Below are 12,059 nucleotides of genomic sequence, written 5' to 3' on the forward strand. Positions count from 1 at the left end.
GGGTTAGGGGACTGGGGGATGGGCTTCGATGGGAGAGTTAGGGGACTGGAGGGATGGGCTTCGATGGGAGAGTTAGGGGACTGGGGGATGGGCTTCGATGGGAGAGTTAGGGGACTGGGGGATGGGCTTCGATGGGAGAGTTAGGGGACTAGAGGGATGGGCTTCGATGGGAGAGTTAGGGGACTAGAGGGATGGGCTTCGATGGGAGAGTTAGGGGACTAGAGGGATGGGCTTCGATGGGAGAGTTAGGGGACCAGAGGGATGGGCTTCGATGGGAGAGTTAGGGGACCAGAGGGATGGGCTTCGATGGGAGAGTTAGGGGACTGGAGGGATGGGCTTCGATGGGAGAGTTAGGGGACTGGAGGGATGGGCTTCGATGGGAGAGTTAGGGGACCAGAGGGATGGGCTTCGATGGGAGAGTTAGGGGACCAGAGGGATGGGCTTCGATGGGAGAGTTAGGGGACTGGAGGGATGGGCTTCGATGGGAGAGTTAGGGGACTAGAGGGATGGGCTTCGATGGGAGAGTTAGGGGACTGGGGGATGGGCTTCGATGGGAGAGTTAGGGGACTGGAGGGATGGGCTTCGATGGGTGGGTTAGGGGACTGGAGGGATGGGCTTCGATGGGAGGGTTAGGGGACTGGAGGGATGGGCTTCAATGGGAGAGTTAGGGGACTGGAGGGATGGGCTTCGATGGGAGAGTTAGGGGACTAGAGGGATGGGCTTCAATGGGAGAGTTAGGGGACTGGGGGATGGGCTTCGATGGGAGAGTTAGGGGACTGGGGGATGGGCTTCGATGGGAGAGTTAGGGGACTGGAGGGATGGGCTTCGATTGGAGAGTTAGGGGACTGGAGGGATGGGCTTCGATGGGAGAGTTAGGGGACTAGAGGGATGGGCTTCGATGGGAGGGTTAGGGGACTGGAGGGATGGGCTTCGATTGGAGAGTTAGGGGACTGGAGGGATGGGCTTCGATGGGAGAGTTAGGGGACTGGAGGGATGGGCTTCGATTGGAGAGTTAGGGGACTAGAGGGATGGGCTTCGATGGGAGGGTTAGGGGACTGGAGGGAGGGGCTTCGATGGGAGAGTTTGGGGACGAGAGGGATGGGCTTCGATGGGAGAGTTAGGGAACTAGAGGGATGGGCTTCGATGGGAGGGTTAGGGGACTAGAGGGATGGGCTTCGATGGGAGGCTTAGGGGACTAGAGGGATGGGCTTCGATGGGAGAGTTAGGGGACTGGAGGGATGGGCTTCGATGGGAGAGTTAGGGGACTGGAGGGATGGGCTTCGATGGGAGAGTTAGGGGACTGGGGGATGGGCTTTGATGGATCAGGTGGCCGTTTCTCCTCCTCCCATTTTACATCTGGCCCACACCAACTCCTCCCCAGGCAGCGGATTGGAGTCGAGGGTCGCCAAGCCAGGTCCCACCACTCCACATGTGGCACATCAACGCACGGGTGGGCTGAGCCACCCATCAGCCATTCCAGCGGAGACGACCGGGCAGCAGGGATGGGCCAAGTTCCGATTTCATGGCCTGTCCTTCCCTTTGGTGAAGTGAGCAGTTCTCAGCTGTTCTCAGCGAAGACCATCCTTCCAGACAGTGATCACTCACACCACTTACTGGACACCTCAAAGGCCCCGCTGGTCAGGCCAGCGTGGTAAGACCCACCTACTACGGAGGTCGGGCCGAGTCCCAGTGTCTCGGGAAGAGAGGCTTGGAGTTGGTGGTGGCGGAGGTGAGATTTACAACTCGCAGTGGGGCGTGAGGGAGGGTGACAGAGTGAGATGGGCCATCCCGTTGCAATCTAGGATTGCAACGGGATCTTGATAAATTGGGCCAGTGGGCCGATGAATGGCAGATGGAGTTTAATTTAGATAAATGTGAGGTGATGCATTTTGGGAGATCGAATCAGGCCAGGACCTACTCCGTTAATGGTAGGGCGTTGGGGAGAGTTATAGAACAAAGAGATCTAGGAGTACAGGTTCATAGCTCCTTGAAAGTGGAGTCACAGGTGGATAGAGTGGTGAAGAAGGCATTCAGCATGCTTGGTTTCATTGGTCAGAACATTGAATACAGGAGTTGGGATGTCTTGTTGAAGTTGTACAAGACATTAGTTAGGCCACACTTGGAATACTGTGTACAGTTCTGGTCACCCTATTATAGAAAGGATATTATTAAACTAGAAAGAGTGCAGAAAAGATTTACTAGGATGCTACCGGGACTTGATGGTTTGACTTACAGGGAGAGGTTAGACAGACTGGGACTTTTTTCCCTGGAGAGTAGGAGGTTAAGGGGTGATCTTATCGAAGTCTATAAAATAATGAGGGGCATAGATAAGGTCGATAGTCAAAATCTTTTCCCAAAGGTAGGGGAGTCTATAACGAGGGGGCATAGATTTAAGGTGAGAGGGGAGAGATACAAACGGGTCCAGAGGGGCAATTTTTTCACTCAAAGGGTGGTGAGTGTCTGGAACGAGCTGCCAGAGGCAGTAGTAGAGGCGGGTACAATTTTGTCTTTTAAAAAGCATTTGGACAGTTACATGGGTAAGATGGGTATCGAGGGATATGGGCCAAGTGCAGGCAATTGGGACGAGCTTAGTGGTATAAACTGGGCGACATGGACATGTTGGGCCGAAGGGCCTGTTTCCATGTTGTAACTTCTATGATTCTATGATAAGCTGAGGTCTACCCTGATCCTCGGATGGGAGGGAGGGTCTGCCTTCTCGGACTGTGACGTGACTCAGACCCCCCACCCCACCACGTTCATGGCATTAAAATGCTTTTACTGAAATGCGTTAATAGATTATGTATTTGTTTTGGTCGGCAGGGTATAAACGGAGCAAAGTTTGGGGTGATTGGAGTCATTGTCTACACCGATCCCGCCGACATCAATGACGGAAAAGTGAATGACAGGAACGAGACCTACCCACACTCCTGGTACCTGCCCCCCTCTGGGGTCGAACGCGGCTCCTACAAGCTCAACTTTGGCGACCAGCTGACGCCCTATTACCCTGCGAAAGGTGCGGCCGCTACTGCTCTCAGCCTTCCTTCTCCTGCATGGTCACAGCTCAGAGCCCAGCCCCCAAGGCCTCATCTCAGGGTCGAACCCCAGGGCCTGGATCCGTGGCCTCATCTCAGGGACTAGTTCCAGGGCCTCAGCTCAGGGCCTAGTCCCAGGGCCTCTGATCATGGCCTGGAACCAAGGCCTCATCTCAGGGCCTAGTCCCAGGGCCTCAGCTGAGGGTCTAGTGCCAGGGCCTCATCTCAAGGCCTAATCCCAGGGCCCCAGCTCAAAGCCTAATCCCAGGGCCTCATCTCAGGGCCTAGTCCCAGGACTTCATCTCAGGGCCTAGTTCCAGGGCCTCAGCTCAGGGCCTAGCCCCAGGGCCTAGTACCAGGGCCTCTGATCATGGCCTGGAACCAGGGCCTCAGCTCAGGGCATAGTCCCGGGGCCTCAGCTCAGGGCCTAGTCCCAGGGCCTCGTCTCAGGGCCTAGTCCCAGGGCCTAACCCCAGAGCCACAGCTCAGGGCCTAGTCCCAGGGCCTCATCTCAGGGCCTAGTCCCAGGGCCTCAGCTGAGGGCCTAGTCCCAGGACTTCACCTCAGGGCCTAGTCTCATTGCCCAGACCCAGGGCCTCTGTTCAGGGCCTAGTCCCTGGGTCTCATCTCAGGGCCTAGTCCCAGGGCCTCTGTTCAGGGCCTAGTCCCTGGGCCTCATCTCAGGGTCTAGTCCCAAGGCCTCTGATCAGGGCCCAACCCCTGTAGCCTTTGATAGAGCCTCCCATCCAACTCCCTGGGACTAGGCTCTGAGCTGAGGTCCTGGGATTAGGCCTTGAGATGAGGCCCTGGGACTAGGCCCTGAGATGAAGACCTGGGACAAAGCCCTGAGCAGAGGCCCTGGGACTAGGCCCTGAGTAGAGCCCCTGGGACTAGGCTCTGAGCTGAGGCCCTGGGACTAGGCTCTGAGATGAAGACCTGGGACTAGGCCCTGAGATGAGGTCCTGGGACTAGGCCCTGAGATGAGGCCCTGGGACTAGGCTCTGAACTGAGGCCCTGGGACTAGGCTCTGAACTGAGGCCCTGGGACAAAGCCCTGAGCAGAGGTCCTGGGGCTAGGCCCTGAGATGAAGACCTGGGACTAGGCCCTGAGCTGAGGCCCTGGGACTAGGCTCTGAGATGAAGACCTGGGACTAGGCCTTGAGCTGAGGCCCTGGGACTAGGCTCTGAGATGAAGACCTGGGACTAGGCCCTGAGCTGAGGCCCTGGGACAAAGCCCTGAGCTGAGGCCCTGGGACTAGGCCCTGAACTGAGGCCCTGGGACTAGGCCTTGAAATGAGGCCCTGGGACTAGGCCCTGAGCAGAGGCCCTGGGGCTAGGCCCTGGGACTAGGCCCTGAGTAGAGGCCCTGGGACTAGGCCCTGAGCTGAGGCCCTGGGACTAGGCCTTGAGATGAGGCCCTGGCACCAACAAAGATCAGAAGCTTACCGGACGAGCCAGTCTCAACACCGTACTCACGTGTTATTCTGTTCACTCACTTACAGATTATACCTTTAGGCTGCCTGAATCCAGCATCAGAGGTTTATCACCCATCCCAGCACAGCCTATTGGGTTTGAAGATGCCCGTCACCTGATCTGGTCAGTATTCCTGTCAAGCAGCTCTCGATTTCTCAGCCAAAGCTCCAGGCAAAACCGATTGAAAGGCACAGGAGTATCTGCGTCGATCTGAAGTTGACTCAGAACTGAGACAGTCGTTTCTGAGTGGCTGCACTGTGGGCCTCCTCCTCCCTGCTTAAGTAGAATGAGACCAGCACCTCTATCACCAGATGGCTCCAAACATTTCCACTACCTACCATCACCGGGGTTCAAAGTTACCCATTCCCACCCCCACCAGCGCCCCAACTGATTTTGAGGGACCTGAGCGGGAAGAGAGAGACAGTTAGAGGAGGCAGCTCATGGAGGGGACAAAGCAGAAGGCTTACAGGAGGCTTTTGAAGGTCAGGAGAGAGGTAGCAAGGGGGGGAGGGAGTAGGGAGTAATAGGGCAAGTTAGGGGGGGTAATAGGGGAAGTTAGGGGGCAATAGGGCAAGTTAGGGGGGTAATAGGGCAAGTTATGGGGTAATAGGGCAAGTTAGGGGGTAATAGGGCAAGTTAGGGGGCAATAGGGCAAGTTAGGGGGGTAATAGGGCAAGTTATGGGGTAATAGGGCAAGTTAGGGGGTAATAGGGCAAGTTAGGGGGTAATAGGGCAAGTTAGATGGACAGTAGGGCAAGTTAGGGGGTAATAGGGCAAGTTATGGGGTAATAGGGCAAGTTAGGGGGTAATAGGGCAAGTTAGGGGGACAGTAGGGCAAGTTAGGGAGTAATAGGGCAAGTTACGGGGTAATAGGGCAAGTTATGGGGTAATAGGGCAAGTTAGCGAGTAATAGGGCAAGTTAGAGGGGTAATAGGGCAAGTTAGGGGGACAGTAGGTCAAGTTATGGAGTAATAGGGCAAGTTAGAGGGACAGTAGGGCAAGTTAGGGAGTAATAGGGCAAGTTACGGGGTAATAGGGCAAGTTAGGGAGTAATAGGGCAAGTTAGGGGGACAGTAGGTCAAGTTATGGAGTAATAGGGCAAGTTAGAGGGGTAATAGGGCAAGTTAGAGGGTCAATAGGGCAAGTTAGAGGGTCAATAGGGCAAGTTAGAGGGTCAATAGGGCAAGATAGAGGGACAGTAGGGCAAGTTAGAGGGACAATAGGGCAAGTTAGAGGGTCAATAGGGCAAGTTAGAGGGGCAATAGAGCAAGTTAGAGGGTCAATAGGGCATGTTAGAGGGTCAATAGAGCAAGTTAGAGGGACAATAGGGCAAGTTAGAGGGGCAATAGGGCAAGTTAGAGGGGCAATAGGGCAAGTTAGAGGGGCAATAGAGCAAGTTAGAGGGTCAATAGGGCATGTTAGAGGGTCAATAGAGCAAGTTAGAGGGTCAATAGGGCAAGTTAGAGGGACAATAGAGCAAGTTAGAGGGACAATAGGGCAAGTTAGAGGGTCAATAGGGCAAGATAGAGGGTCAATAGGGCAAGTTAGAGGGACAATAGGGCAAGTTAGAGGGTCAATAGGGCAAGACAGAGGGTCAATAGGGCAAGTTAGAGGGACAATAGTGCAAGTTAGAGGGACAATAGGGCAAGTTAGAGGGACAATTGGGCAAGTTAGAGGGTCAATAGGGCAAGTTAGAAGGTCAATAGGGCAAGTTAGAGGGTCAATAGTGCAAGTTAGCGGGACAATAGGGCAGGTTAGAGGGGCAATAGAGCAAGTTAGAGGGTCAATAGGGCATGTTAGAGGGTCAATAGAGCAAGTTAGAGGGGCAATAGGGCAAGTTAGAGGGGCAATAGGGCAAGTTAGAGGGTCAATAGGGCAAGTTAGAGGGACAATAGGGCAAGTTAGAGGGTCAATAGAGCAAGATAGAGGGACAATAGGGCAAGTTAGAGGGACAATAGGGCAAGTTAGAGGGACAATAGGGAAAGTTAGAGGGTCAATAGGGCAAGTTAGAGGGACAATAGGGCAAGTTAGAGGGTCAATAGAGCAAGTTAGAGGGACAATAGGGCAAGTTAGAGGGTCAATAGGGCAAGTTAGAGGGTCAATAGAGCAAGTTAGAGGGACAGTAGGGCAAGTTAAAGGGACAATAGGGCAAGTTAGAGGGACAATAGGGCAAGTTAGAGGGTCAATAGGGCAAGTTAGAGGGACAGTAGGGCAAGTTAGAGGGACAATAGGGCAAGTTAGAGGGACAATAGGGCAAGTTAGAGGGATAATAGGGCAAGTTAGAGGGACAATAGGGCAAATTAGAGGGGCAATAGAGCAAGTTAGAGGGTCAATAGGGCAAGATAGAGGGGCAATAGGGGAAGATAGAGGGTCAATAGGGCAAGTTAGAGGGACAGTAGGGCAAGTTAGAGGGACAATAGGGCAAGTTAGAGGGTCAATAGGGCAAGTTAGAGGGTCAATAGGGCAAGTTAGAGGGACAAAAGGGCAAGATAGAGGGTCAATAGGGCAAATTAGAGGGTCAATAGGGCAAGTTAGAGGGTCAATAGGCAAGTTAGAGGGACAATAGGGCAAGTTAGAGGGTCAATAGGGCAAGTTAGAGGGTCAATAGGGCAAGTTAGAGGGACAAAAGAGCAAGATAGAGGGTCAATAGGGCAAATTAGAGGGTCAATAGGGCAAGTTAGAGGGTTAATATGGCAAGTTAGAGGGACAATAGAGCAAGTTAGAGGGGCAATAGGGCAAGTTAGATGGACAATAGGGCAAGTTAGAGGGACAATAGGGCAAGTTAGAGGGACAATAGGGCAAGTTAGAGGGTCAATAGGGCAAGTTAGAGGGGCAATAGAGCAAGTTAGAGGGTCAATAGGGCATGTTAGAGGGTCAATAGAGCAAGTTAGAGGGACAATAGGGCAAGTTAGAGGGGCAATAGGGCAAGTTAGAGGGGCAATAGGGCAAGTTAGAGGGGCAATAGAGCAAGTTAGAGTGTCAATAGGGCATGTTAGAGGGTCAATAGAGCAAGTTAGAGGGTCAATAGGGCAAGTTAGAGGGACAATAGAGCAAGTTAGAGGGACAATAGGGCAAGTTAGAGGGTCAATAGGGCAAGATAGAGGGTCAATAGGGCAAGTTAGAGGGACAATAGGGCAAGTTAGAGGGTCAATAGAGCAAGTTAGAGGGACAATAGGGCAAGTTAGAGGGGCAATAGGGCAAGTTAGAGGGGCAATAGGGCAAGTTAGAGGGGCAATAGAGCAAGTTAGAGGGTCAATAGGGCATGTTAGAGGGTCAATAGAGCAAGTTAGAGGGTCAATAGGGCAAGTTAGAGGGACAATAGAGCAAGTTAGAGGGACAATAGGGCAAGTTAGAGGGTCAATAGGGCAAGATAGAGGGTCAATAGGGCAAGTTAGAGGGACAATAGGGCAAGTTAGAGGGTCAATAGGGCAAGACAGAGGGTCAATAGGGCAAGTTAGAGGGACAATAGTGCAAGTTAGAGGGACAATAGGGCAAGTTAGAGGGACAATTGGGCAAGTTAGAGGGTCAATGGGGCAAGTTAGAAGGTCAATAGGGCAAGTTAGAGGGTCAATAGTGCAAGTTAGCGGGACAATAGGGCAGGTTAGAGGGTCAATAGGGCATGTTAGAGGGTCAATAGAGCAAGTTAGAGGGGCAATAGGGCAAGTTAGAGGGGCAATAGGGCAAGTTAGAGGGACAATAGGGCAAGTTAGAGGGTCAATAGAGCAAGATAGAGGGACAATAGGGCAAGTTAGAGGGACAATAGGGCAAGTTAGAGGGACAATAGGGCAAGTTAGAGGGTCAATAGGGCAAGTTAGAGGGACAATAGGGCAAGTTAGAGGGTCAATAGAGCAAGTTAGAGGGACAATAGGGCAAGTTAGAGGGTCAATAGGGCAAGTTAGAGGGTCAATAGAGCAAGTTAGAGGGACAGTAGGGCAAGTTAAAGGGACAATAGGGCAAGTTAGAGGGACAATAGGGCAAGTTAGAGGGTCAATAGGGCAAGTTAGAGGGACAGTAGGGCAAGTTAGAGGGACAATAGGGCAAGTTAGAGGGACAATAGGGCAAGTTAGAGGGACAATAGGGCAAGTTAGAGGGACAATAGAGCAAGTTAGAGGGTCAATAGGGCAAGATAGAGGGGCAATAGGGGAAGATAGAGGGTCAATAGGGCAAGTTAGAGGGACAGTAGGGCAAGTTAGAGGGACAATAGGGCAAGTTAGAGGGTCAATAGGGCAAGTTAGAGGGTCAATAGGGCAAGTTAGAGGGACAAAAGGGCAAGATAGAGGGTCAATAGGGCAAATTAGAGGGTCAATAGGGCAAGTTAGAGGGTCAATAGGGCAAGTTAGAGGGACAATAGGGCAAGTTAGAGGGTCAATAGGGCAAGTTAGAGGGTCAATAGGGCAAGTTAGAGGGACAAAAGAGCAAGATAGAGGGTCAATAGGGCAAATTAGAGGGTCAATAGGGCAAGTTAGAGGGTTAATATGGCAAGTTAGAGGGACAATAGAGCAAGTTAGAGGGGCAATAGGGCAAGTTAGATGGACAATAGGGCAAGTTAGAGGGACAATAGAGCAAGTTAGAGGGGCAATAGAGCAAGTTAGAGGGTCAATAGGGCAAGTTAGAGGGACAATAGTGCAAGTTAGAGGGACAATAGGGCAAGTTAGATGGACAATAGGGCAAGTTAGAGGGTCAATAGGGCAAGTTAGAGGGACAATAGGGCAAGTTAGAGGGACAATAGGGCAAGTTAGAGGGTCAATAGAGCAAGTTAGAGGGACAATAGGGCAAGTTAGAGGGGCAATAGGGCAAGTTAGAGGGACAATAGTGCAAGTTAGAGGGGCAATAGGGCAAGTTGGAGGGACAATACGGCAAGTTAGAGGGACAATAGGGCAAGTTGGAGGGACAATAGGGCAAGTTAGAGGGACAATAGGGCAAGTTAGAGGGTCAATAGGGCAAGATAGAGGGTCAATAGTGCAAGTTAGAGGGTCAATAGTGCAAGTTAGAGGGGCAATAGGGCAAGTTAGAGGGACAATAGGGCAAGTTAGAGGGACAATAGGGCAAGTTGGAGGTACAATAGGGCAAGTTAGAGGGACAATAGGGCAAGTTAGAGGGTCAATAGGGCAAGTTAGAGGGTCAATAGGGCAAGTTAGAGGGACAATAGGGCAAGTTAGAGGGTCAATAGGGCAAGTTAGAAGGTCAATAGGGCAAGATTGAGGGTCAATACGGCAAGATAGAGGGTCAATAGGGCAAGATAGAGTGTCAATAGGGCAAGTTAGAAGGTCAATAGGGCAAGATAGAGGGTCAATAGGGCAAGATAGAGGGTCAATAGGGCAAGATAGAGGGACAAAGGGCAAGTTAGAGGGTCAATAGGGCAAGATAGAGGGTCAATAGGGCAAGATAGAGGGTCAATAGGGCAAGATAGAGGGTCAATAGGGCAAGTTAGAGGGTCAATCGGGCAAGTTAGAGGGACAATAGAGCAAGTTAGAGGGACAATAGGGCAAGTTAGAGGGACAATAGAGCAAGTTAGAGGGACAATAGGGCAAGTTAGAGGGTCAATAGAGCAAGTTAGAGGGACAATAGGGCAAGTTAGAGGGACAATAGGGCAAGTTAGAGGGTCAATAGGGCAAGTTAGAGGGACAATAGGGCAAGATAGAGGGGCAATAGGGCAAATTAGTGGGACAATAGGGCAAGTTAGAGGGACAATAGGGCAAGTTAGAGGGGCAATGGGGCAAGTTAGAGGGGCAATAGGGCAAGTTAGAGGGACAATAGGGCAAGTTAGAGGGTCAATCGGGCAAGTTAGAGGGGCAATAGGGCAAGTTAGAGGGGCAATAGGGCAAGTTAGAGGGTCAATAGGGCAAGTTAGAGGGACAATAGGGCAAGTTAGAGGGTCAATAGGGCAAGTTAGAGGGGCAATAGGGCAAGTTAGAGGGGCAATAGGGCAAATTAGAGGGACAATAGGGCAAGTTAGAGGGGCAATAGGGCAAGTTAGAGGGACAATTGGGCAAGATAGAGGGGTAATAGGGCAAGTTAGAGGGTCAATAGGGCAAGATAGAGGGTCAATTGAGCAAGATAGAGGGTCAATTGAGCAAGATAGAGGGTCAATAGGGCAAGATAGAGGGTCAATAGGGCAAGATAGAGGGTCAATAGGGCTGGATAGAGGGTCAATAGAGCAAGTTAGAGGGGCAATAGGGCAAGATAGAGGGTCAATAGAGCAAGATAGAGGGTCAATAGGGCAAGATAGAGAGTCAGTAGGGCAAGTTAGAGGGTCAATAGAGCAAGTTAGAGTTGCAATAGGGCAAGTTAACGGGGCAATAGAGCAAGATAGAGGGTCAATAGAGCAAGATAGAGGGTCAATAGGGCAAGATAGAGGGTCAATAGGGCAAGTTAGAGAGTCAATAGGGCAAGATAGAGGGTTAATAGAGCAAGATAGAGGGTCAATAGAGCAAGATAGAGGGTCAATAGGGCAAGATAGAGGGTCAATAGGGCAATTTAGAGGGTCAATAGGGCAAGATAGAGGGTTAATAGGGCAAGATAGAGGGGCAATAGGGCAAGTTAGAGGGTCAATAGGGCAAGTTAGAGGGTCAATAGGGCAAATTAGAGGGGCAATAGCGTAGGTTAGAGGGGCAATAGATGAAGGTTAGAGGAGGGACAATGGGGCAAGTTTCGAGGAGCGGGAGGTGGGTGCTGGGATGAGGGCTTGTGGAAAATTGAAGAGGGAAGGAGGAGCAAGAGTGGGGGAGGTTTGAAAATGAGGGTGAGAATTTTTAATTCGACGGGCTCAGAGACAAGGAGCTGACAGAAACCGGTGAGGGTAGGAATGATAGGAGAGCAGGAATTGGCTCAGGACAGGGTACAAACGGAAGAGAATTGAATTCCTGTTGGCTAGTCTGGCATTCGGCTGGAAGGTGACAAAAGGCCCAGAATTTGTACTGAATTACAATTTATCTCGAGCGTCTGGTAGGGGAAATGGAGAATTTCACCTCCTTGGTCTAAGGTAACTGGCAGTAGAATTTCAACAGCCTATTGGTCGAGCCTGGGGCCTACCAGACTAATGTCAATTTTAACTCTCACTCCACTGGACACTGGCGAGCCCATTTTCCTGGCTCGTGGCACTGCCGGGCGGGCACCTCGGCCACCAGACACGCACAGCGGGAAATCGCTGGCACCCTTACCCGCAGATTTCCATCCGGAGGCAGGATTTCCATCTGCAGGGCCTACTGAGAAACTGGCCGCTGATGTCAGCCAGGCTGACCGACGGGTGATCCTGCTCTGACCTCGACCTCCGACCTCTCTCCGTCCCTTTTCTTCTTTGTTCGTTCTCGGGATGGCGGGCGTCGCTGGCGAGGCCGGCATTTATCGCCCGTGCCTGGCGCCCCCTTGAGAAGGTGGTGGCGAGCCGCCTTCTTGAACCGCTGCGGTCCGTGTGGTGAAGGCGCTCCCACTGTAGGGAGGGAGTTCCGGGATTTTGACCCAGTGACGATGAAGGAACGGCCGATATATTTCCAAGTCGGGATGGTGTGTGACTTGGAGGGGAACGTGCAGGTGGTGTTGTTCCCATGTGTCTGCT

General features: G+C 51.9%; 1 protein-coding gene across 1 annotated transcript in view; it reads left to right on the forward strand.

Annotated features, from left to right (window-relative positions):
• Nucleotides 1–12,059, forward strand: part of naaladl1 (N-acetylated alpha-linked acidic dipeptidase like 1) — a 62,362-nt gene that overhangs the window by 20,238 nt on the left and 30,065 nt on the right. Inside the window, exons 6-7 of the mRNA XM_067975747.1 lie at nucleotides 2,821–3,013; nucleotides 4,534–4,627. Of these exons, the coding sequence (XP_067831848.1) occupies nucleotides 2,821–3,013; nucleotides 4,534–4,627 (287 nt within the window). The remainder of the gene's footprint in view (nucleotides 1–2,820; nucleotides 3,014–4,533; nucleotides 4,628–12,059) is intronic.

The sequence above is a fragment of the Heptranchias perlo genome, chromosome 43 (genome assembly GCF_035084215.1).
Source record: "Heptranchias perlo isolate sHepPer1 chromosome 43, sHepPer1.hap1, whole genome shotgun sequence".
In the NCBI taxonomy this organism is placed as follows: domain Eukaryota; kingdom Metazoa; phylum Chordata; class Chondrichthyes; order Hexanchiformes; family Hexanchidae; genus Heptranchias; species Heptranchias perlo.